Source organism: Ursus maritimus, unplaced genomic scaffold (assembly GCF_017311325.1).
Source record: "Ursus maritimus isolate PB19 unplaced genomic scaffold, ASM1731132v1 scaffold_16, whole genome shotgun sequence".
NCBI classification, from domain to species: Eukaryota; Metazoa; Chordata; class Mammalia; order Carnivora; family Ursidae; genus Ursus; species Ursus maritimus.
The window spans coordinates 7367885-7394409 of NW_024424008.1; the positions used below are offsets into that span (position 1 = coordinate 7367885).

Consider the following 26525-nt stretch of genomic DNA (forward strand, 5'->3'; position numbering starts at 1 on the left):
GCACTTTCTTATCACATCGGTCTCGTCCCCTCGTACAAATACCTATCATCTGCTGTGTTTATCATCTGCTTTTCCCTAACACATACACTCGCGAGGAGTCTATGGGAGCCCAGGGAGGTTAGAGAAGCCTTCCAGGGGAGTAAGGTTTGCCAAGCAGAAAATGGCAGGAGAAACAGCATTCCATGAAAAGGGTTCAGCAAGGACAAAGGCTTGGTGGGATGGAAGTGGAAGCAGAGATTTCTAGGTGGCTGAAAACAGAAGTTAAGAAGGCAAGGGCAGGAACTGAGGCCGGGGAGAAACACTGGATTTGCAATCCTCGCCCTGAGGGCCTCTCACAGAGCTTTTCTTTCTCTTTGTGGAAGAATCTGGCTTGTAATGGGACTCAGATCCAAATTTGTCGCCTTTCCTGGCTGCCTGGGAACTGCCGTTTCCACAGCTGAGAAAATAGGGGATGGGCTAGCGGCATGCAGGAAAAGCTCCAGTTACGCCCACCCCCACTTGCTGCAGTCCGGGGCCTCCCCCTGCGCAGTCAGACACCTTCCTGTTATCTTTGTCTGGTCACAGTGCAGCCTACAGATTGGGGTCTACAGGGGGCCAAAGGCTCACCGGGCTGATATTAAACTTCCGGTCCAGGCTCAAAGGTGGCTGCTTCACCCCACCCCTCCCTGCGGGTCAGACAGCCCCAGCACCCAGAACCTATATTCAGAGGAGGGCTTGAGACTCCACAACAGGCAGGGACTCCCCACAGATCGGAACTCCACCCCCATGTCACCTCCCATGAGCCGGTGACTTCTGAAGCCCTCAGGGCCCAGACCTTCCTCTCCTAGTGGAGAGGCCACAGAGCCCAGTTAATGATCAGTCCCCAGGGCAGGGGTGGAGGAGGCCGGGAAGGGGCAAGTCCCATCTGGAGTTCCCTCCTGCCGGCATTCCTAGATCTCTGGTCATTCTTCTCCAATCCGGAGAAGGCTGCCTGGTCTTATAAAGCCAGAAGAGAGGTCTGAGGGGTCCGATGGCCCTTCACCTGCTGCAGTCTCCCGAGGCCTTAACCCTCCCTGCTTGTCACAGGATTCAAGTAAGGATCGCTCCGGGGGAGAGGGAAAGCGGGCTTGAGCTGGGGGGTCTCCTGGGAGTCCATTCCTTTACAGGCCCTTCAGGGCTTGGCTGCTTCACCAGCAAGCCCATCCCCCTCCTGTTCCAGGTGGCCTTCCCCAGGGTGCTGAGGCCTCATTTTTCCTTAAACTTCTATTGCTGTTGTTGGGCCAATGGCTGCCACATCTATATCCAACCTGTACCCCTCCCTGGGGCTTTTGCCTCTAAGACTACTTCTCCCTGCGTCGCACACAGGGACTGTGACAAAATGGAGCTTGGCCTTTCTTCCTGCCCAAATTTGCTCCTCTGTTTTTCCCTTTCTCCACCAGTGGTACCACCATGGTAAAAGGAAGGCTTCTGTCCTTGGTTGGGGAGGGCGTGGTGGGAGGGGTCTACCGGAGACCTGGCTCTCAGATGCTGTATGAGGGACCCTGTGTCGATGGGTGCATGGGGGAAGGGGGGGGCTGGAGCCTGGGAGCAACTGAGGCTCCGGGCATCTGAATGTCTGACTTTGCTGCTGGCAATGCCTGGGGCCGATGAGGTTGGAGGAGTTGGGGACTGGGGAGCTCTGTACTCTCCACAGCTGGCTGGGAGCTTGGAAGCTGCACTCCAGCCCTTGCCCTGCAATTGGTTCTGTCCTGATTCTCTGGACGTCATTCTCATCTGTATAAGAAGGACAGGAGATTGGAAGTGGACCAGATAATTTTAAAGGACCCCAGCATCTCAGGCTGCAAGGTTTTATCAGACCTGAGTTTGGGGGAGAAAATGGGGTAAGTGGGACTTGGGGACTGGCCTTAGGACTGCACTATGAATCTACCCCCCCCCCACCTCCCATGGAGGCCTGGCTAGTACCTGACGTAGGAAACATGTTAGGGTTCAAAGCCTACGGCCACGATAGAATTCTTGAGATGTCTGTGGTGTAAAAAGGTGATTTTATTAAAGCACAGGGACAAGACCCGTGGACAGAAAGAGCTGCACCAGGGTCATAAGGAGTGGCCCATTATATACTTTCAAGTGGGAAGGGGGTTAGGGGTAGCGTAAGTCTCTAAGGGATTTCCGAAGCAAGGTTTCCAGGACCTTTAGGGGGCTAGCTGTTGTTGGGAAAAGGTAATTTATTACCGTCTAATAAAACCTGAGTCATGAGACCCTTCAGATGTATATTGGTGGGCCATGTGCTTGGGGGATGATTGCCAACACGTTATCTTGGGGGGTTTAGAGATAAAGGAAATTTCTAAAGGAATTTTTATAAGCTAAAGTAGACTTACAGGATCCTGGTGGCGGGGGGGTCCGGGCTAGGATTGCCTTTTTGCCCTTACCAAAGTATTAACACTGAGGCAGTTGAGTCCCTGGAGGAATGTCACTCTGCCTGTTTCAAGGACTTGTCCGTGGGCTGTAGGTAGTAAGGAAATTTAATAATTTTTCTTCTGCCTTTGTTACCCTCATCAGTGCCCACAATAATTAGCGTGCAATAATTAACTGCTGAGTGGCCTTCGCCCGATCCCAGGCTCCACTTCTGGGCCACATTCCCCGCTGTCTGCCCTACTGCCCGTCTCCTAGGCCACTAAACCTCAGCTGTGCCCCAGAGTAGGGCAGGGGGGACTGTGGAGCGGAGCAGAAGCCTGAGCCAGATCAGGAACCACTTCCTCTCCCAGGTATGCCACTCCCCACCCCTTCAGGAGAGGCAGCACACCCCACAGTGCACCCAGCAGGTGTCAAAGAATTTGCTGAACCGGGAGGATCCACTTTGCCTAAATCCCAGAGAATCCGAAAGCGGAGGGTGAGGGCCCGGAGCAGAGGAGGGCCTGCCCAAGGTTAAAACCGTTAGTGTCCACTCCCGAACTGGAACCAGTGGGTTCCTGACTTTTAGCACAGTGCCGAGTTCTTAGCGCTCTTCAAGTCTGGGGCCCTAGGGTGCGTGTGTCCAGGGTGATGAGGGTGATGGTGGGTAGTGGCAGGGAGGGGGTGGAGAGTTGCACCAAGATCTGAATCGAAGACTAGGCATGTGGGGAGTGGCTTGCTGAGTGACGTAGGTTGCACGGAGAAGAGAGCTCTGGCTCTAGAAACAACCACAGCAAGAAAAACCACTGACCGACCAGGTGGGGCCCCCTTGGTCCTCCACATCGGCTGCCCCCATGAGAACCTCGGCACAGTGAAGGTGCAGGGGACAAAGCTGAAGGAGCTCTAGACTCGAGGGGCCTGAGTCAGACTTGGGTGGTCCTTGCTCCATGAGGGGGGGCACACCCCTCAACCCGTGCCGGCGGATTCTGCAGTCCGTGCCCAGCTGACTATAATGTAGTAGGGGTTTCTCCCCTACATTTAATCCTCAGATGAGGACACGAAAGCCCAAAATAATTGGAGTTACTTTCCCCCAAGGTCAAGCAGGAGGTGGCGCATTAGGGCTGAGATCGTGGACAGGCTGATGTGGCCCCCTGTGCTCTAAACTGCTAGACTGCGTTTCTCCAGAGTCACCTGGTGCTCCTGAGAGGACAGATTTGTCCTGTGCTCTGGAAGATCAGTGAGTGATTGGGTCATTAGAAGGGTGACTGGGTCCCGGAATGAATGAATTAGCAGGGGGAGAGAATGAACGAACACTGGAATAAATAGAGTAGCAGAATCTTGGATGGTGGGAAGGTGAGGGGCGAGGGGGGGAATGAGGCCGGAATTCAGTTCCAGGTCCCCCGAGCCCTGCTGGGCAGTCAGCCTGGAGGTGGGCAGCTCAGGCCCCGTCCAGGAGGCCCAGGAAGAAGCCCAAGCACAGGATATGGGGCACGGTGGAGACGAGGTGGCTTTGAGCAGAGGGGCGCACATGCTTTCAGGAGCTGTGGGAAACAAATGCCAAATTTTAGGAGAGCCCAGGTGCCAGGTGCCTGGTGACGGGTGGGATGAGGGAACAGTCACCTCCCAAGGTTCAGAGTCTGAGCTCAGAGGGCTGAGACATTGCAAAGGTGGAATGGAGGCCAGCTCTGTGGCCAGGGACGGGAACCTCCCAAGGCCTGGAGGCTGTCCAGCTGGCTGTCCTCACCCACCCACAGCCCTCCGTGCCCTGTGACAATGACCCACGTCACAGGACCTGTGGGAGAAACCAAACGATGAGGCTGGGAAGGGCTGGAACCAAGGCTGGGGGTTGTTTGTTTCTGTTTTTGTTTTTTAGAGAGGGACAGAGGGAGGGAAGGGGCAGAGGGAGAGGGAGAGAGAGAATCCCAAGCAGGCCCCACTCCCAATGCAGAGCCCAACATGGGCCTTGCTCTCATGTCCCTGAGATCATGACCTGAACCAAAATCAAGAGTCGGATGCTTCACGGACTGAGCCTCCCAGGAGCCCCTTGTTTTGTTTTGTTTTTTTAAACATAGGTCTGCAGCTTAGCTGAAGCTCCAAAATTAAGATTGTTGTCAAGGTTTGCACAAAGTGATTCGCTGTCAAAATCCGATCTGAAAATCAGTGTGTCGTTATTACAGTTTTTATTTAACCCACCAGTGTAACTCTTTCACCACAGAATGTGGGCTTGATTGTTGAGTGCATGAAAATCGTTACTGCCTTTCACCAAATGCTATATATTTTGAATTGAAACATCTGCCTCCAAGGATTTCAAACGTGGGACTGGGGACCCATGGCAAATCGGGCTGTTTTCTGCATTTTGCCCAAACCCCATCCCTTAGTTGCATCACTGGATCCCTTCCACCTGGAGAAGTCAGTCACTTGAGTGACCCCAGCAAGGACTGTTCCAGGGGGTGGTGTCTGATCCCATCCCTCCCCGAAGCTGGGAAGACCCAGGGGTAGGGGTGGGGCGGGACCAGGTTTCATGGAGGCTCCACCTACCTGGGGCTGTTTCCACCCACCTGGAGGCCCCACCTCTGCCTGCCTCGGTGCCACTGACCACAGCTCTTTCTTCAGAGACTGACATGGCCCAGCGGGTGACAACACAGCCGCTGCTGCTGCTGCTGGGGGTGGCCGCAGTGTGGGCAGCCCGGCCCAGGACTGAGCTGCTCAATGTCTGCATGGACGCCAAGCACCACAAGGAAAAGCCAAGCCCGGAGGACGAGCTGCACAAGCAGGTGGGCGGAGGGCCAGCCGGGGGTGGGGAGTAGCCGACTCCGGAAGAGGAAGTCGGGAATGGAAGCGCCCAAGCCCTTCCACGGTGGAGGCCGGAAGGCCACCCGAGAGGCCTTGCGTCTGTACTGCTGTGGGCAGCTGTCTGCTCACCGCGTGCTCTGCGCCCCGGGTTGTCCGTACTATGCCAAGAGCTCCGTTTCTCGGTTGTTGCGTTTCTGAGTCACACAAACCGGGGAGCATGTCCAGAGAGAAGCCTGGGAAATGACACTGGAGAGACCCAGCCCAGGGGTTGATTTCGATTTCAGAGTTTAGACTGGAACTGACCCCGCCAAGAGTCTTGAGAGGAGAAGGCCCCACAGCCCACATGGCTTTTCTGCCAGTCCCCACCAGCTCGAGAAAAGTAGATTCTCACAGTCATGAGGCCGGGTGTGGGGCACCCTGATGCACGCATCTGGCAAACATTTCCTCTGGGCTCTTGGCCTTTGTATTGGACCTGAGCTCTCCTTTCTATGACAGTTGTTTTACCACAACCCCTTTAATATCCTGAACCTGTCTACATGTTTAAAAAAAATCAACGTGATGCCATAACTGTAAGGAAAACGCGCATTCCAGTGTGTCAGTGTTCGTTTGCCCTCGTTAGCAGATAGGGATGGCATTGCTTTGAATCACTGAGCCTACAGCTAAATGATGCTGTAACTTGGGTAATCTGAGTGGCCTTGACTTTAACTTCTTCAGCCTATATGTTGTTTATTAAGTGCACACGTTAGGGGCGCCCGGGGTGCTCAGTCGGTTAAGGCTCTGACTCTTGATTTCAGCTCAGGTCATGATCTCGGAGTCGTGGGATCCAGCCCCACGTCGGGCTCCCCTCTGAGTGTGGAGCCTGCTTGGGATTCTCTCCTCCCTCTGCCCCCTACCTGGCCTCCACCCTCCTTTGGTGTGTGTGTGCATGCCCGTTCCCTCTCTATAAATAAAGTGCCCGTTTTAATATTTTGCTTTTATACTGAATTCTAAGCTATGGGTTTTCATTCATTCAGTGCTTTGAATATTTCTGTAATTAGATCTATTCTGAGGTTCCAGTTTATTGGACTTGCTTCCTTACCTCCAGGTCTTTCGTGACCTTCTCAGTGAGGCATCTCTGACCGTTCTAGAAAGCTACCGTTCCCCATCCCTCTCTCCTGTTTTAATCTCTTTCCGAAGCAGGGATCCTGTGAGAAGTGGTCGTTGGGTCTCTACTCTCTAAGGCAGAGGAGGTAGGAGCTAAGTAAAGATTTGAATTAATGAATTTCATAATGCCTGCGCTGCCCCCGAAGAGGGTCCCCCAATGGCAAGCATTTCCCTGGAAGACTGACTGCACTGGGGGATCAAAGACTAAAAGGGGACAGGATGCACGTGGGAATATTGTCGCTGTGCTGGGCGTGGGAGTTAGTCCCTGTGTCTTCCCCACCCAGTGCAGCCCCTGGAAGAAGAATTCCTGCTGCTTCACCAACACCAGCGAGGAAGCCCATAAGGATATTTCCTACCTGTACAAATTCAACTGGAACCATTGCGGACATATGACACCTGCCTGTAAAAGGCACTTCATCCAGGACACCTGCCTGTATGAGTGCTCCCCTAACCTGGGGCCCTGGATCCAGGAGGTATGAGTGTCCTCCCTGGACCCCCAACTTTACAGAGGAGCTGAGCTTCCCAGACCTCTCCTCAGGCTGCGTCTCTAGCTCTGGGTCTCTTCGGGGCTGAGCTGCTGAGAATCGTGAACCTGAGCCCTTTTCCTCTACTGACCTCTCCCAGGTGAACCAGAGCTGGCGCAAGGAGCGCATCCTGGACGTGCCTCTGTGCAAAGAGGACTGCCAGCAATGGTGGGAGGACTGTCGCACCTCCTACACCTGCAAGAGCAACTGGCACAAGGGCTGGGACTGGTCCTCAGGTGAGGGCCCGGGCAGGGCAGGGAGGGAGAGAGCCTGGAGGTGGACGTGCGGGGTATGGGGTGTGGGGCTGGCATAGGAATATGTGGGGCTGAGGGCTAGTTCTGGGCCCAGTGGCTGAAGGTCTCCCATCTTCCCTATAGGCTATAACCGGTGCCCAGCGGGAGCTGCCTGCCTTCCTTTTCATTTCTACTTCCCCACATCTGCTGCTCTGTGCAGTGAAATCTGGAGTCACTCCTACAAACCCAGCAACTACAGCCGAGGGAGCGGCCGCTGCATCCAGATGTGGTTCGACCCAGCCCAGGGCAACCCCAATGAGGAGGTGGCGAGGTTCTATGCCCTGGCCATGAGTGCTGGGGCCGTGCCCCAAGGGGCTGAGCCTCTCCTGCTCAGCCTGGCCCTGATGCTGCAGCTCTGGCTGCTCGGCTGAGCCCCTTTTACCCTCTGATACCTGCACAGCCCGGCCCTGTTGAGGCCCACAGCTCCTAGGCATTCGCTTCCTGTTCCCTTGGCCAGGGATGGGGCTCTGACTGGCAGACAGAATAAACCAGACACCCACCGTGTATTACGTGAATTATTTGGGTGTGGGAATGTGACTTTGCTTCCCAGTTCCCATTGATTGAAGCCAGTTAGACTTGGTCAGTTCTCAGTTCTGATACTTTATGAACTTTCTAGATGTTGAACTGTTCTTGTAACCTAGGACATTTTCATAGCCCTCGATTGCGGTTTTTTTTTTTTTTTAAGATTTTACTTATTTATTTATTTGAGAGAGAGAGAGAGAAAGAGTGAGCAGGAGGGAGAGGGAGAGAGACTCTGAAGCGGACTCCATGCTGAGCGCAGAGCCCCATGTGGGACTTAATCTCATGACCCTGAGATCATGACCTGAGCTGAAACCAAGAGCTTAACTGAGCCACCCAGGTACCCCTCGATTCCATTTTTTATTACAGCTTTAATCTGGAGCCAGGCCCAGAGTTTTTTTTTTTTTTTAAGATTTTATTTATTTATTTGACAGAGACAGCCAGCGAGAGAGGGAACACAAGCAGGGGGAGTGGGAGAGGAAGAAGCAGGCTCACAGCGGAGGAGCCTGATGTGGGGCTCGATCCCACAACGCCGGGATCATGCCCTGAGCCGAAGGCAGACGCCCAACCGTTGTGCCACCCAGGCGCCCCCAGGCCCAGAGTTTTATCATTTGAATTGGACCCAAGTGTGCCAGGGTTGACTGTTCTGCCCAGTGCTCAGCTCTCTGATAGAAGAGAGGGGAATGGCTATGCCCAGCATGCTGTGGATGGATGGATGGGTAGAGGTGAAGAGGGCCAGCAAGAGCCCTTCCTCACTAACAGCTAATACCCTCAAAATACTCTCTACCAGGCACTGTCCTAAATGCTCTATGTATTTCTATAGGGTACAGATACTGTCGTCTACATCACACACACGTGGAACCAGCCACATAAGAAACACGGCTAAAACTGTCCCCTGCATAAAAGCTGGGATTCCACCCCAGGCAATCTGGCTCCTGAGAACAAGCTCTTTGCCCCATGGAGTGGGTAAATAAGTGTGTCTTGAAGGGATAATGGACCTCATGCTTGACCAGAGAACCTGGGCTTGAGCCAGTCCAGCAGAGCCAGGAATGGAACCCAAACCTAGACTCTTAGAACAGTCTGACAAACTGTTAGGCAGTATTTTCACATTAAGTATAGTTTGTAGTAGTTACGATAAGCTAGGTTATGTTACAGTAACATCTCAGATATTTCCGGGACAGCTAACATTTCTTACTCAAGCTACAGTGGGGAATCCGGGGTATCCTGCATATCACTCAGGAACCAAGGCTGTGGGAGGCTCCATCCCATTGCACACCTCCATGAGACAGGAATAGGAAACCTGGTGAATTCCATACGGGGTTTAAAAGTTTCACCCAACACTAATTTTGATGGCCTAACAAGTCATGACCACGACTAACTTCAAGGAGGCCAGGGAAACACAATGCTAACAAGTTCTGGAAAGGAGAGGGCGATCAGAATGGTTGTCAAAAGACCTAATAACCACTACAAAGACCTCGTTACGTTATGGTCAGTTTATATTTCTGGCATGCTTGTGATTACAAATTTAATTTTTCAGTTAGATTCGGGGACAAAAGAGAACCAGCTCTCTGAACTTCTGCAAAGAACTACATCGACATGAAAACTGGAGCAATCCACTGGCCGCCATCCTAGGTAGTCTTGCCAACTGATGCATTACATTTTCTACAGAACAAATGTGACTTACTTATAGATGTGTTAGAATTAGTGAAATTTAACATCAGTATCACCTTGAGCCTGGGTGGCTCGGTGGGTTGAGCGCATGACTCTTAGTTTCCACTCAGGTCGTGAGATCAAGCCCCATGTGAGGCTCCTGGCTCAGCCCAGAATCTGCTTGACATTCTTGCCCTCTCTCTCCCCCTCTGCCCCTGCTCCCTCTCTCTCTAAAAAATAAATAAAATCTTGTTCTAAAAAAATTAGTATCAACTCAAGCCAACATATCTTATTAAAGACCTACTGTGTTGTTTCTGAGCCATTTATGAGAATACTAGTCTGAGTCCCACTTTCTGGAGTTGGTCATCCTCAAATTCCTAGGAGTCATTAGCTTGCAGAATGTATTAATAGTTTTCCATATTAAGATCTCCTCAGCAGTGGTACTGGCATAAAGATAGACACAGAGATTAATGGATCGGAACTGAGTCCAGAAATAAATCCCTATATTTATGGGTAATTGATTTTTGACAAAGGCGCTAAAGCAATTATTGGGGGAAAGAATAGTCTGTTCAACAAATGTGCTGGGACAATTGATTATCCACATACAAAAAGATGAACTTACACCTTCCGCTCATACAGAAAATTAACTCAAAAGGATCATAGACTTCAGTGCGACAGCTAAAACAATAAAATTTCTAGAAGAAAATAGAACACCTTCCAGACCTTGTGTTAGGCAAAGATTTCTTAGATTAAAGCTTCTACCTGTTCTACAGATGGACTGTGTTCTGTTGGACCAAGAACAGTCTATCACTGAAAAAACAGATAAGTTGGATAGCATCGAAATTCAAAACTTGTGCACTTAAAATATACCATTAAGAGAATTCAAAGACAAGTTACGGACTGGAAGAAATATCTGGAAAACACATATCTGATCAAGGATTTGTATACATAATATAAAAAGAATGCTTACAACTCAATAATTAAGAAAACAACTCAATCAGGGGCACCTGGGTGGCTCAGTCAGTTCAACATCTGCCCTCTGGCTCAGGTCATGATCTCAGGGTCCTGGGTTCAAGCCCCACATCAGGCTCCCTGCTCAGCGAAAAGCCTGCTTCTCCCTCTCCCTCTGTCCCTTCCTTGCTCATTCTCTCTCTCTCTAATAAAAAAATAAAATCTAAAAAAAAAAAAAAGAAGAAAAAAACAGTCAAATAGCGGGCAAAAGAAACGAACAGACATTTCATCAAAGAAGTTACACAAATGGCTAATAAGAATGTGAAAAGATGCTTAACACCGTTAGTCATTAGGAAAATGCAAATTAAAACCACAATAAGATACCAGTTCACACCCACTAGAATGTCTTTAATAAATAAGGCAGGCAATAACAAATGCTGGCGAGGCTGTGGAGAAATTGGAACGCTGATACACTGCTGACAGAAACGTAAAATCGTACTGCCCTTTAGAAAACTTGCAGTTTCAAAAAAAGTTAAGTGTAAAACGGCCTTACGACCCAGCAATTCCACTCTTAAGCAACTACTCAAGATAAAATGTATATCCACGTAAAGATTTGTATGTGAATGTTCATAGAAGCATTGCAGTGAACAGCTCAAGACTTGAAATAATCTGACAGGTCCGTCAGCAGGGGAATGGACAGACAAAATGTGTGGTATCCGTACAATGGAATATTATTCAGCAATAAAAAGTAACAAACTACTGATACAAGCTAACGTCCTGGATGAACCTTAAAAACACTATACTAAAAAAAACAAAAAACAAAAAAAACCCACTATACTAAGTGGAAGTCTATTTTTATGAAAATTCCAGAAAAGGCAAATTTATACAGACAATGTAGATTAGTGGTTGCCTGGGGCTGGCTTGGGGAACAAAGATTAATACAAATGGGCATGAGGGGGCATGAACTTGTTCTAAACTCATTGATGGTGAGGTTGTACCACTTGGCAAAATATTTTAAGATTTTATTTATTTATATGATAGAGAAAGAGAGCACAAGCAGGGGGAGCAGGAGAGAGAGAAGCAGGCTCCCCACTGAGCAGGGAGCCCAATGTGGGGCTCGATCCCAGGACCCCGGGATCATGACCTGAGCCGAAGGCAGGCACTTAACCGACTGAGCCACCCAGGCGCCCCTCGCTTGGCAAAATACTTGTAAACTTTAAATGGATAAATTTTATGATATGTACAATGCGTGAATGAATGATTACCTATATGCTACTCTTCCTTGCAATGGTAGCATACAAAGAATCTAATTGATTCTGAATTTCTGTGGAGTGTGTTCATGAGGGGACAAATTCTAAGGAATTCGGCATCTGGCTCCATGAAAGTCTATCATCTGAGCCAAACTCTATCCCATCATAAACTCTGAGAGATGAGTTGGAACAATGCAGCAATCAAGGAGCAAGCATGTGCTTGGTGTGATACGGACAATACCAGATGTACGGTAGAGATGTTTAGGAGAGCGGCCCATTGACCAAGGATGTTTTTAGAGAGAGTGTTTATTCCAGTTGGCACAAGTATGGTCTACTAAATTGAGGGTTAGAAACCAGAGCCAGGGGATAGAAAAAGGGCTACATCATATGACTACTCAAAAAAAGGTCATGAAGCACATTACCAAAAATACCAGCACAATAATGACAACCACGTCTCCATCAACTTCACTAACTCCTTTAAAATTCTTCCTACTGCCTGTTTGGGGGTTAGCATCTCCCTCCATAGAAGTCTTCCATTTCAGGGCTGGGATTTTTCTGGAAATCTCAAGTCTCAGAGCTCTGATAGGTTGAATCACCCAAGGGTTAGTTATGGTGGTGATATCAGACCCATAAGTCTGTTCTCCTATCAGTTATGACAGAATCTTTTTAGGAAAACAGGAGAGAATAGGAACTCCTTGTTGACCAGACCAAATGGTCTAGAAACCTATTAATGTCCAGTATCAGAGTGAAAGAGAGAGGTTTCACAGAGGTGTAATGCAACAGAGCATGAACCTACTGGTGACTGCTGCGTTTCATGAGGTCTCAGTTGATGGCTACTTTATATATTTTATTTTCTAAAAGATTTTATTTATTTATTTATTTATTTATTTATTTATTTATTTATTTATTTGAGACACACAGAGAGAGAGAGCGTGCATGAGCAGGGGAGGGGCAGAGGGAGAAGCACACTCCCTGCTGAGCAGGGAGCCTGATGCGGGACTCCATCCCAGGACTCTGAGATCATGACCTGAGCCAAAAGGGAGACACTTAACCATTTGAGCCACCCAGACGCCCCAATGGTTACTTTAAAGAGGACATATTAGAACCTGGGGACAGAGAGTTAGTCTTTCCACCCCACTTATTTTTGATAATTCTATTTGTCCTCTCTCATTGCCTTGAGCTGTGGGTGAAATGGACAGTGGATTTTTTAGAAATCTTGAAGGCCTTACAGTCTATTTTGTTAAGATGTGCACTAAAATTACTATCAATAATAAAAAGCTATTTTATTTTTTTTAATTAATTTATTTATTTGAAAGAGAGGGCATGGGGGAGGGACAGAGAGAAAGGGAGAGAGAGTCTCAAACAGACTCCTGCTGAGCATAGAGCCCGAAGCAGGGCTGCATCTCAAGACCCTGAGATCATGACCTGAGCCGAAATCCAGAGTCAGATGCTTAACCGACTGAGCCACGCAGGCGCTCCTAAAAAGTTATTTTAAACTAAGGCATAAAATTATCTTGGAAATATATGTGTTGACAGTCATCACGCTAGCTGTGGCACGTGGAGATGAGTATGTTTTTACCCATTTGGGAAGGTTTGGAGCCACTGAACGTTCAGTCACAATGCTTTACCCCGTATAAAAGTCATCTAGAGGGGCGCCTGGGTGGCTCAGTCGGTTAAGCATCTGCCTTTGGCTCAGGTCATGATCCAGGGTCCTGGGATCGAGTCCCACGTTGGGCTCCCTGCTCAGCAGGGAGCCTGTTTCTCCTTCTCTCTCTGCTGTTCCCCCTTCTTGTGTACTCTTTCTCTCTCTCTCTCTCTCTCTCTCTCTCTCTCTCGTTCTCTCTCTGACAAATAAAATCCTTAAAAAAAAAGTCCTCTAGAAAGGATAGCTCCTCTCTTTGCTTTGACATCTTTCTCTACATTGTGGACACCATGAACAGGGCAGCTCTTTCTAATACTGATATGCTAATTTTAAAAACATGGAGCATACCAACTACACCTAATTATTTTTAGCATCGCTCCTTGTATCCTTCTTCACTTATGAGAGCCACGCAGTGAGAGAGCAAAGTTTTTGTGTATTCTAGCAGCTGTCTGGGAAGTGCCAAGATGATTTTGGTGTAAAAGATGCTTTGATAGTTTTGTTATTCCGCATTTAGGGCCTGATCTTGGAGCAGGGAAGCAGAAAAAAGTGTTGTCTGGAAATAGCCTTAGCCTCAGTTGTGTTATTCATAAGAAAATTATATTTTATAACAACTTTGTCATTGAAATTGTTAACTTCTCTAGAGGAGAGGAACCCTATTGTTTTATGTTATATTTTGACCCAAGAGGATGAGGTGAGTCAGCACAAAACCCCCAAATCAACATGCTTTCTAGGAAGTGAAAGTTCACAGTCACATTATATAAGGACCTAAACGCTGCTGTAAGGGGAAAATACCCAGGAAGCCAAAATAACTTTTATTTCTTCATGTTAAGGGTAGACTGCAGGCTCGAAGATCAGTTTTCCTATGAGTGACCATAGTATTTAAAGCTTTGTACTTCTTAAAATAGAAGTCTGAAGAAGCACTTCTGGAATGGCAGAGGAAGGACATCTGAAAATCTGCTCCTTCGTAAAAGCACTAACACGGGCAAAAAACGGGCAAAAATCAACTTTTTAGAAGTCTGGAAACCAAAGCTTTCAACACTCAAAGGAGAGTTTGTTCAAGAAAAATGGTCAAATGCCAGTAGGAGCAGTGAGTTTGGTGGTGTTTTGACCAGCTTTGTCCCCATCCTCCTATCCCCAAATCTATGGTAGCTTCCCATCAGCAGCCTCACACCTACAGGAGCTTTGAAAAACACTGGCCTAGCAGCCACTAGAGGGGGCAGCATGGGTGTGGAATTCCCCAACAGCCCTCTCCCTAGAACATGGTCACTCTGATCTGTCTGGAAGCTCCCCTTAAGAGTCCCATGCACAGGGCTAGCCTTTATTTGACCTGATTCAGAGCTCACATAGTGAGGAACTCTATTCTGTCTGTCTAAACGCTTCGCAGCAAATTATTTGACATCCCAGCTGCTTGAGGCCGGAACATCAGCTGAGGCAAACAAGAGGCCGTCTAAACAACTTAAGAGGAATATCGGGGAATGAGCTGTCGATAGAAGGCTGTGAAAATCTCTGACGTTACCTGGGGATCCAGAAATCCATATATGTTTACAGAACTGTGAGTACATCCAGGAAATACCTGAGAAGGCCCCAATCCCTCAACGCTGGTGAGCTGGAGGTCTTGCTCAAGCAGGAAGTGAGGGATAAGGCAGAGTAAACTGCCAGAGTAGTGAAGGCTTGCCTGAACCCTTGGCAAAAAGTAGGAGACCACGAAGCGAACCAGGCAGCAACTCCGGTGACCACATATGACAAAGAAAATAAGACTTTACAGAATTAGTCCATAAAAGTCGATAAACAAATAAGCAGCAGTAATAAGAAGCCATGGTTGGAGAGATCCCATTTCCAGAGTTGCCACATTATATTATTTAAAATACCCAGTTTGGGGGCACCCGGGTGGCTCAGTTGGTTGAGGATCCAGCTCTTGATTTCAGCTCAGGTCATGATCGCAGGGTCCTGGGATTGAGCACCGCACTGGGCTCTGTGCTCAGCAGGGAATCTGCTTGAGGATTCTCTCTCTCCCTTTCACTCTGCTCCCCCCAAAATAAATAAATCTTTTTTATTTAAAAATTTATTTTAAAAAATATTTAAGTAAATATTTAAAATATTTATTTAAAAATTAAATTAGGGGTGCCTGGGTGGCACAGCGGTTAAGCGTCTGCCTTCAGCTCAGGGCGTGATCCCGGCGTTATGGGATCGAGCCCCACATCAGGCTCCTCCACTATGAGCCTGCTTCTTCCTCTCCCACTCCCCCTGCTTGTGTTCCCTCTCTCGCTGGCTGTCTCTATCTCTGTCAAATAAATAAATAAAATCTTAAAAAAAAAAATTAAAATTAAATTAAATTTTAAATAATTTAAATTAAAAATTAAAATTTTACAATTAAAATATTTAAATAAATATTTTTATTTAAAAATTTAAAATTAAAATAAATAAATCATAAATTTAAAAAAAATATTTTATTTATTTATGAAAGAGGGAGAGAGCAGAGGGAGGAGCAGAGGGAGAAGGACAAGCAGACTCCATGCTGAGTGCAGAGCTCGATGCAGGGCTTAACCTCAGGACCCTGAGATCATGACCTGAGCCAAAATCAAGAGTCAGATGCTTAACCAACTGAGCCACCCAGGCACCCCAACAAATAAATCCTTAAAAAAAATACTCAGTTTTGGGGGCACCTGGCTGGTTCAGTCAGTGGAGCATGCAACTTTTGATCTTGGGGTTGTGAGTTTGACCCTCACATTGGGGGTAGAGACTACTTAAAAATAAAATCTTTTTAAAAAATCACCCGGTTTTCAACAAAAAATATGAGATATGCAAAGAAACAGGAAAGTGTGAGCCAGACATAGGGGGAAACAGCAGTCAATAAATTTGCCCCTGAGCAAGCCCAGATGTTGGACCAAGACTTTAAATCAGCTATTACGAATAAGAACTGGGGTAACCAGCTGGCTCAGTCAGTAGAGCATGCACCTCTTGATCTTGGGGTTGTGAAGAACTAGAGGAAACTATGTCTAAAGAATTCAAGGAAATATGAAAATGATGTCTCACCAAATAGAGAATACCAATAAAGAAATAAAAATTATTTTAAAAATGAAATAGAAATTAGGGGTAGAGGGGCACCTGGGTGGGCTCAGTCAGTTAAGCATCCAACTCTATTTCAGCTCAGGTCATGATCTTAGGGTCCCGGGACATTGGGTTCTGCACTCAGTGGGGAGTCTGCTTGAGGATTCTCTCTCTCCCTCTCTCTCTGCCCCTCCCTACTCTTTAAAATAAATAATATTTTTTAAAAAAATAAATTAGGGGTAGAACAGTACAATAAACTGAAATGAAAAATTTTCTAGACCCTGCTCGACTTGATAAAGAATATCTACCAAAAAACCTAGAGCTAACATACTTAATGGTAAGAATCTCAAAGCTTTCCCACTAAAATAAGGTACAAGGCAAGGATGTCTCCTCTTGCCACTTCTCCGCATTGTACTGCAAGTTCTAAGTAAAGAATCAGGACAAGAAAAGGAAATAAAAGGTATAGATTGGGAAGGAAGAAATAAAAGTGTCTTTGTTCACAGATGACATGTTAGTCTATATAGGAAATCTGAAGAAATGACAAAAAAAAAAATTCCTGGCACTAGTAAGTGATTATAGCAAGGTTGAAGGATAAAAGGTTAACATAGGGAAATCAACTGCCTTCCCACATACTAGCAATGAACAAGTAGAATTTGAAATAAAAAATATATATCATGTATAATAGCATCCATAAAAATGAAATACCTAGGCATAAATCTAACAAACTATGTATAACCTCTATGTGAGGAAAACTACAAAATTGATGACCGAAATCAAGGAGCTAAATAAATGGAGAGATATTCCATGTTTATAGATAGGAAGGCTCAATACAGTCAAGATGTCAGTCGTTCCCAACTTGATCTATAGACCCAATGCCATCCCAATCCAAACCCCAGCAAGGTACTTGGTAGATACTGACAAACTGATTCTAAAGTTTATATGGAGAGGCAAAAGACCCAGAATAACCAACACAATATTGAGAAGAACAAAGTTAGACTAATGAAAATACCTGACTTCAAGACTTACTGCAAAGCCACAGTAATCGAGACAAAGTGGTATGGGCAAAAGAATAAACAAATTAATCAATAGAACAGAACGGAGAGTCTACAAATATACTCACATAGGTATACTCAACTGTTATTTGGCAAAGGGGCAGTGGCAATAAATGGAGCAGAGAGAGTCTTTTCAACAAATGCCGCTGGAACAAGTGGCCATCACATACAAAATGAAAAATCTACACACACTTCACACTTTTTGTGAAGACAAAAAAGTAACTTAAAATGGACCACAGACCTGAATAGATCACAGATGCAAAACTAAAAAACTCCTAAAAGATAATGTAGAAGAGAATCTAGGTGACCTTGGGTTTGGTGATGACTTTTAAGATACAGAACCAAAGGCATGATCCCCGAAAGAAAGAACCGACAAGCTGGTCACAATTAAAATTAAAATTTTCTGCTCTGTAAAAGATATTAAGAGAGCGAAAAGACAAACCACAGACTGGGACATAATAATTGCATAAGACATATCCGTAAAGGACTGTTTTCTAAAATATAGAAAGAACTCTTAAAACTCAATAAGAATATAAACATCCTGGGGCGCCTGGGTGGCACAGCGGTTAAGCGTCTGCCTTCGGCTCAGGGCGTGATCCCGGCGTTCTGGGATCGAGCCCCATATCAGGCTCCTCCGCTATGAGCCTGCTTCTTCCTCTCCCACTCCCCCTGCTTGTGTTCCCTCTCTCGCTGGCTGTCTCTATCTCTGTCGAATAAATAAATAAAATCTTTAAAAAAAAAAAAGAATATAACCATCCTGATTTAAAAATAAACCTCAGACCTTAATTAGCAGACACCTCAGCAAAGAAGGTATGAAGATGGCAAATAAACATACGCAAAGACACCCCACATCATACATCATTAGGGAAATGCAAATTAAAACAACAACGAGATACCGCGCTACACCTATTAGAATGGCCAGAATCTGGAACACTGACAGCACCAAATGCTGGGGAGGCTGTGGAGCAGCAAGGGCTCTCACTCCTTGCTGATGACTGTGCAAAATGATACAGCCACTTTGAAAGACTATTTGTGGGTTTCCTAACAAAATTAAACATATTCTTACCATACAATCTGATATTTCCCCAAAGGAGTTGAAAACTTACGTCCACATAAAAATCTGTACATGGATATTTAGAGCTGCTTTATTCATAATTGCCAAATGTGGAAGCAACCAAGATGTCCTGTAGTAGGTGAATGGCTAAATGAGCTGTGGTACCTCCAGGCTGGGGAATATTATTCAGCACGAAAAAGAAATGAACTCTCAAGCCATGAAAAGAGATGGAAGAACATTTTTTTTTAAGATTTTATTTATTTATTTGAGAGAAAGAGAGAGAGAGAGAGAGCTGGAGAGAGGGGGAGAGAGAATCTGAAGCGGACTCTGCACTGAGCACAGAGTCCAATGCAGGGCTGATGTCACGACTGTGACATCAAGACCTGAGCTGAAACCAAGAGTCAGCTGTTTAAGTGACTGAGCCCCCCCCCAGGTGCCCCAAGAGATGGAGGAACTGTAAATGCATATTACTAAGTGAAAGAAGCCAACGTGGAAAGACTATATACTATATGATTCCAACTATATGAATTTCTGGAAAAGGAAAAAACTATGGAGACATTATAAAGATCAATGGTTGCTGGGGGCTGGGGGGAAAGAGGGATAAATATGCAGAGCAGAGAGTATCTTTTTTTAAAAAAGATTTTATTTTTAAAAAATAATCTCTATGCCCAACGTGGGGTTCAAACATAAAACCCTGAGATCAAGAGTCCCATGCTCTACTGACTGAGTCAGCCAGGTGTCCCAGAGCAGAGGGTATTTTTAGGGCAATGAAAATACTCTAAATGATAATGACATGTGTCATACATTTGTCCAAACCCAAAGAATGTACAACACCAAGAGTGAACTGTAATCCAAACTATGGACTTCAGGTGATTGAGATGTGTCAGTGTAGGTTTATCAATTGTAACAAATGTACTACTCTGGTTTGGGATGTTATAATGGAGGAAGCTACGCATGTTTGGAGGCAGGGGGTGTATGGGAAATCCCTATACCTTCCCTTCAATTTTTTTGGGAACCGTGAGCTGCTTTTTAAGGAAAAAAGTAGTGTCTGAATTTAAACATTTTATACTAGAGGTGATCAGCAGCAGACCTGAAGTGACAGAAGAAAGAATCTACAAACTGAAAATAGAAATTGTCCATTCTTAAGAACAAACAGAATGAAGGGGCACCTGGCTGGCTCAGTTGGTGGAGCATGAAACTCGCAATCTCAGGGCTGTGAGTTTGAGCCCCACATTGCACGCAGGAATTACTTAAGAAAATAAAATCTTAAACAAAAAATAAAAGAACAAACTTAAGGAAGAAAAATGAACAGAAACACAGGGACCTGTGGGAATACCATTAAGCATACCAAAATATGCACAATGAGAGTCCTAGGAAGGAGCAGAGAGAGAAGAAAAGCATAAGTAATATTTGGATAAATCAAGGCCAAAACCTTGATTTCAAGGCCAAATTTTATATAAAAATTAATTTATACATCTAAGTTCAATGACCTCCAAGTAAGAGAAACTCAAAAAAATTCACACTTAAACACACTAGAGTCAAACTACTGAAATATAAACAGAGAATCTTGAAAGCAGCAATAGAAAAATGACTCATCACTTACAAAGGATCCTCAGTAAGATCAGTTGTTAATGTCTCATTAGAAAAACTATGAAGTCCAGAAGGCAGTGGGATGACATTCAAAGTAATGAAAGGAAAAGACTGTCAACCCAGAATTTTGTAACCAAAAAGCTATTCTTCAAAGTGCAGGAGAAATTAAGACATACCCAAATAAACCAAAGCTGAGAGAATTTGTCACTAGCAAACTTTCCCCACAAGAAATACTAAAGGTTGTCCTTCAGGCTGAAATGAAAGAACACCAGGCAGTAACTTGAATCCACATGAGGAAATAAGGAGCACCAGTAAAAGTTACTACACAGAGGGGCGCCTGGGTGGCACAGTCGTTAAGCGTCTGCGTTTGGCTCAGGGCGTGATCCCAGCATTCTGGGATCGAGCCCCATGTCAGGCTCCTCCGCTAGGAGCCTGCTTCTTCCTCTCCCGCTCCCCTGCTGTGTTCCCTCTCTCGCTGGCTGTCTCTCTCTGTCAAATAAATAAAATCTTTAAAAATAAATATTGTAAAAGAAACAACAAAGGAATTAAAATGGTATACTTGAAGACATCTATTAAACACAAAAGGAAGTAATAGAGAAATAGAGGAACAAAAAGACACAAAAATACATATATGGGGCGACTGTCTGGCTCAGTCAGTAGAGCATGTGACTCTTGATCTCAGCATTGTAAGTTCAAGTCTCATGTTGGGTATAGAGATTACTTTAAAAAAATCTTTACAAACATATATAAAACAAATATAATTGCAGTTGTAAAACTTATATCATTAGTAATTACATTATATATAAATGGATGGAATTCCCCAATAAAAATGCAGAGATTGTCAGCTATCAGAAAGAACGATTTCTCAACATTTGCTGCAACATGGACGGCACTGGAGGAGATAATGCTAAGTGAAATAAGTCAAGCAGAAATACAATTATCATATGGTTTCTCTCATCTATGGAACATAAGAACTAGGAAGATCGGTAGGGTAGGAAAGGGATAAAGAAAGGGGGGTAATCAGAAGGGGGAATGAAGCATGAGAGGCTATGGACTATGAGAAACAAACTGAGGGCCTCAGAGGGGAGGGGGGTGGGGAATGGGATAGACCGGTGATGGGTAGTAAGGAGGGCACGTATTGCATGGTGCACTGGGTGTTATATGCAACTAATGAATCATCGAGCCTTACATCGGAAACCAGGGATGTACTGTATGGTGACTAACATAATATAATAAAAAAAACATTAAAAAATTTTTTTAAATGCAGAGATTGGCAGATAAAAAATCATTGCCCAACTATACACTCTCTACATGACTCATACTTTAGATTCACAGACACAAAAAGACTGAACTTAAAAGGATAGAAAAATATGAATCATGCAAAAAATAACTAAAGGATAGCTTGAGTGCCTATAATGATGTCCGACAAATAGAATTTCAGACAAAAATTGTTAAGAGGCAAAGATAGGCATTTTATAATGATAAAGGGTTAATTCATCAGGAACACTGAACAATTATAAACATAAATGCACCTAATAACAGAATCTCAAAATACATGGAGTAAAAACTAACAGAGTTGGGTAGATAAATACATAATTCAAAAATAACAGTTGGAAGGGGTGCGTGGCTGTCTCAGTCAGTAGAGCATACGAATCTTGATCTTACAAAGATCGTGAGTTTGAGCCCCATGGGCAGAGAGATTACTTAAAAAAACAAAAAACAAAAAAGCCAGCAGTTAGAAATTTCAATAACCCCTACCAATCATGACTAGAATAACTAGGTGGAAGATCATCGGGGAAGTAGACTCGTACAACACTAGAAACCAGCTAGATCCAGCAGAGATCTATAGAACACACCAGGAAACAACAGAGAATATACATTCTTCTCAAGTGCATACGGGATATCCCATGTTAGGACATAAAAAAAGGCACCAATACATTTAAAAGAACTGAAATACAAAGTATATTTTCTGACCCACAAAGGAATGAAATTAAAAATCAATAAGAGAAAGTTTTAGAAAATTCACAAATATGTGTAAATTAACACACTTCTAAATAATGAATGAAATAAATCACAAATGATATTAGAAAATAAGATGAATGAAATGAAAATGAAAAATACCAGAATTTATGGATGCAACTAAAGCACTGCTTTGAAGGAAATTTAGAGCTACCAAGGGCTATATTAAAAATGAAGAAAGATTTTAAATCAATAACCTAACCTACTACCTTAAAAAACAAAAAGAGCAAAATAAACCCAAAATGAGCAAAAGGGAAGAAATAATAAAGAGGAGAGCAAGAATAAATGGAATAGAGGATAGAAAAACAGTAGAGAAAATCCATGAAACCAAAAGTCGGTTCTTTCATTTTTAAAAATCCTATGTATGTATGTATGTATGTATGTGTGTATGTGTGTATGTATTTATTTATTTAAAGGTAGACTCTACGCCAAACATCGGGTTCAAACTCATGATCCCAAGATTAAGAGTGAGCCAGGCACCCCCCAAAAGTTAGTTCTTTGAGAAGATCAACAGAACTGATAAACCATTATCTAGATCGATCAAGGAAAAAAGAGAGAAGAATCAAATTACTAATATCAGCAATAAAAGAGGAAACAACAGTATTGCCCTTACATAAATAAAAAGCATCGTAAGAGAATACTCTGAACAACCGTATGCCAATACATTAGATGCCATAAGTGAAATGGCCAAATTCCTAGAAAGACACAAACTACCAAAGATGACATAAAAAGAAGTAAAAAATCTAAATATACCTGTAGCAAGCAAAGAGTCGAATTCATAATTTTAAAACTTCCCACAAACAAAAGTTGAGGCTCCCACTACCTCAGTGGTGCATTCTACCAAATGTTTAAAGAATAATTAATACCAATCTGTCACAAACTCTCTCAAAAAAAGAAGAGGAGGAAACACTTCCGAACTCATTCTATGAGACCAATATTCCTCTGATACAAAATCAGACAAAGACATCACAAGGAAACCATAGACCAATATCCCTTATGGATAAAGACGTAAATCTTCTCAACAAAATACTAGCAAACTGAATCCAGCCACATATAAAAGGGATTATACATCATGACCAAGTAGGATTAATCCCAGAATGCGAGTTCATTTGACATCCAAATATTAATTGATTTAAAATATCATATTACTAGGATAGAGGACAAAACCCACATGATTGCCTCAGTTGAAACATTTGACAAAATCCAAAAAAATCCTTTTATGATTCAAAACGAAACAAAATCCAATATGGAACAAATCAGGAAAAGAAGGGAATTCCCACAACCTGATAAAGGTCAACGATGAAAAACTCACAGATAACATTATAGTCAATGCCAAAAGCCTTTCCCATTAATATCAGTAATAAGCATCCATGTTCATCATGTCTATTCAACCTTGTACAAAAGTTGTAGCTAGGGGGCGCCTGGCCGGCTCAGTCAGAGGAGCTTGCAACTCTTGATCTCAGGGTAATGAGTTCGAACCCCACTTTAGGTGTAGAGATTACTTTTTAAAAGAGTTGTGGCTAAGACTATTAATCAATAAAAAGGAATAAAGGTATCCAGATTGGAAAGCAAGACGTAAAACTATTTTTTTCCTTCCTTCCTCCCTCCCCCCCTTCCTTCCTTCCTCCCTCCCTCCCTCCTTTCCTTCCTTCCTCCCTCCCTCCCTCCTTTCCTTCCTTCCTTCCTTCCTCCCTCCTTTCCTTCCTTCCTTCCTTCCTTCCTTCCTTCCTTCCTTCCTTCCTTCCTTCCTTCCTCTGCTGCAAAAAGCTTTATTGTTTCCATTTGGTCCACAGCTTGGTTAAAAAGCTGCCTAGTGGCTGCAGGGAGAAGCTCTGTCACAAGCCCCCTGTGAGAGGGTTGCCAGAGGCGCCCCTCAAAGGCACTCATCTAGGAAGTGGTTCCCCAGGAAGAAGTAGAACTTTCTGGTCACAGATGATATGACACTGCATATAGAAAATCCTAAGGAATCCACAAAAACATTATTATTACTAATAAGTGAGTTTAGCCAGTTTGTAGGATACCAGATCCATATACAAAAATCAGTTGCATTTCTATACACTAGCAATGAACAATATAAAAATGAATTTAAGTATATAATTCCATTCACAATAGCATGAAAAGAATAAAATACATAGAAGTGAATTTAACGAAGTAAAAGACTTATGTACTGAAAACTATCGAACACTGTTGAAAGAACTTTAAGACCTAAATAAATGGGAAGATATCCCATGTTCATCAGTCAGGAGACCTAATACCATTAAGAGGGTATTAGTCCCCAGACTGACCTACAGATTCTACTCAATACTAAGCTAAATCCTTGCTGGCTTTTTTGGGGAAATTGACAATCTGATCCTAAAATCCATACGAACATGCAAGAGACCTATAATGGCCAAAACAATCTTGGGAAAAAACCAAAAACAAAATTAGAGGACTCACACCTTTTACTACAAAGCTACATTAATCAAGTCAGTGCGATAGTAGCATAAAGGTAGGTATGTAGGTCAACGAAATAGAACTGAGAGTCCAGATTTTTGACAAATTGAATTGTGCCAAGACAGTTCAATGGGGGAAAGAATAGTCTTTTCAATATATGGCGCTGGGATACAACTGGATATTCACATACAAAAAAATAAAGTTGGACCCTCCTTTTATACCTTTTATAAAAATTAACTCACAACGGATCAAAGACCTAAATGGAGGAGCTAAAACTATAGAACTCCTTTAAAAAACAGGGGAAGAGTTTCATGGCATTGTATGAGGCAATGATTTCTTGGATATGACGGCCAAAGCAAGGCAACAAAAGAAAAGAATAGATAAACTGGACTGTATCAAAATGGACACTGCGCACCCAAGGACAGTTAACAGAGTGAAAACGCAGCCTACAGAATGAGAGAAAAGATTTGCAACCCAGAGAGAACTAGAGAGTTCCCACAACCCTAGAAAGATGTATAATACAATTTAAAGATGGGCAAACAACTTGGGTAGACATTTCTCCAAAGAAGGTCTACAAATGGTAACAAGCCTATGAACAGATACTCAACATCACTCATCATCAGGGAAATGCAAATCGAAACCACAATGAGCTATCACCTCACACCCACTAGGATGGCTTTTATTAAGAAACAAAAAGCCAACAGGAAGTAACAAGTGTTGGTGAGGGTGTGGAGAACTTGGAACCCTTGTACACTGTTGGTAGGAATATAAAATTGTATAATCGTTACAGCAAATATTAAGGCAGTAAGGTAATTCTCTAACGGAATTACCATACGATCCAGCTATTCCACATCTGAAGATATACTCCAAGGAATTGAAAGCAGGGTCCTCAAAAGATAATTGTACACCCGCGTTCATAACAGCCTTCTTTACAATAGCCAAGAGGAGGAAGCCAGCCAGGGTCTATCAGTGCGTGAATGGATAAACAAAACGTAGCAGATACATACAATGAAATATTATGCAGTTATCAAAAAGAAATGAAATTCTGACACATGGATGACCCTTGAGGACATTATGCTAAGTGAAATAAGCGAGTGACAAAAAGACAAATACTGTGTGATTCCCACATATAGAAATATCTAGAGTAGTGCATTCATAGAGACAGAAAGTTGAATGACGGTTGCCAGGGACTGGGGAGAGGAGGAAATGGGGTATTATTGCTTAATGAGAATAGGGTCTCAGTTTTACAAGATGGAAAGGTTCTGGAGATCGATCGCACAACATAAATACACTTAACATTACTGAACTAAACACTTGAAAAGAATTCAGATGGTGAGTTTTATATAATGTATGTTTTTCCTCAATTTTTTAAAAGGCTATCAAAAATGCTTAATTATGCTTACGGAATGCTAGTTGGTGAGATATTACATCATTTAGCTAATTTGAGACAATTTTCCTCTGTGAACCTTGACTTCCGCACTTCAACCTCTAACTGTGTCTACCTGGTTACTCAAAAATTAACCCAATAGCTGTCATTTAAGCCGACTTGTGTTATGCCAGGCTTTTCCATATGTAATTCTCAACAATCCTCTGGTGAGCAAATTAAAGCTTAGAAAGGCTCCCGGACATTTCCCAAGGTTGTATGAGGGACGGCTGTCATTGGGACCCATGGCCTGACCCCAAAGCCTGGGTTCTTCCTTACTGCACCTCATGCCCCTCAAGCTAGCTTCAGCCTAACAAGCATTTGGGGTACCTCAAAAATTTAGATTGCCCTTGGAGATGAGCTTCTCTGGGTTTTGATGAATGTTGAATGTGTGAATCCTATAAGGAATAAATTAACAAAGAGGGGAACAAAAACAGGAAGGAATACACTGCCAGGCTAATGGAGCCGTGAATGGGTGGGGCCTGGAAGAGAGGCAAGACTGGAGAGTGGAAAGGGGAAATTACGTTTTGTGGTAATCAGAGCTCTTACAGTCAGTGTATCCTACCGGAGGTCAGAGACCACTGGGGAAAGTCCAGCGGCCTCAAGCCATTGCCAGCCTGAAAAGAGACCAGTCCAGACACAGCTGTGTGTGCTCCCAGTCGCTAAGGAGTCTCAGGCAAGATGCCCTAAGGAGGGAAGGGTGACAGGGACACTAGGGGTGGGGGGTGGGCGCAGATGTTTCCTTACAAAGATCACGGGGGGGGGGGGGGGGGG

General features: G+C 44.3%; 2 protein-coding genes and 1 long non-coding RNA gene across 4 annotated transcripts in view; 2 read left to right on the forward strand and 1 right to left on the reverse strand.

Moving 5' to 3' along the window:
* The window catches only part of LOC121102872, a 43422-nt gene that overhangs the window by 10864 nt on the left and 6033 nt on the right, over positions 1 to 26525 (reverse strand). The window lies entirely within an intron of this gene.
* LOC103678021 (folate receptor alpha) lies at positions 3466 to 7622 on the forward strand. 2 transcript variants are annotated; one of them, XM_040630810.1, is made up of 5 exons: positions 3466 to 3604; positions 4981 to 5141; positions 6588 to 6776; positions 6928 to 7063; positions 7205 to 7622. In XM_040630810.1, exons 2-5 carry the CDS (start codon positions 4989 to 4991, stop codon positions 7489 to 7491), a joined length of 765 nt encoding a protein of 254 aa, XP_040486744.1. In that variant the 5' UTR covers positions 3466 to 3604; positions 4981 to 4988; the 3' UTR covers positions 7492 to 7622. The 2 variants fall into 2 exon arrangements, with proteins under 2 accessions (XP_040486744.1, XP_008705528.2); XM_008707306.2 differs by lacking the exon at positions 3466 to 3604 and having other exon boundaries at positions 4946 to 5141.
* Positions 26268 to 26525, forward strand: part of LOC103678020 (folate receptor beta) — a 5015-nt gene continuing 4757 nt past the window's right edge. The window contains exon 1 of the mRNA XM_008707305.2: positions 26268 to 26427. The gene's annotated coding sequence lies outside the window, so the exon portion shown is untranslated. The remainder of the gene's footprint in view (positions 26428 to 26525) is intronic.

Coding starts and splice junctions, on each gene's coding strand:
- LOC103678021 (XM_040630810.1), top strand. CDS start 4,989: ATGGCCCAGCGGGTGACAACACAGCCGCTGCTGCTGCTGCTGGGGGTG. Junction 5,142..6,587: donor AGGACGAGCTGCACAAGCAG/GTGGGCGGAGGG, acceptor TTCCCCACCCAG/TGCAGCCCCTGGAAGAAGAA. Junction 6,777..6,927: donor TGGGGCCCTGGATCCAGGAG/GTATGAGTGTCC, acceptor GACCTCTCCCAG/GTGAACCAGAGCTGGCGCAA.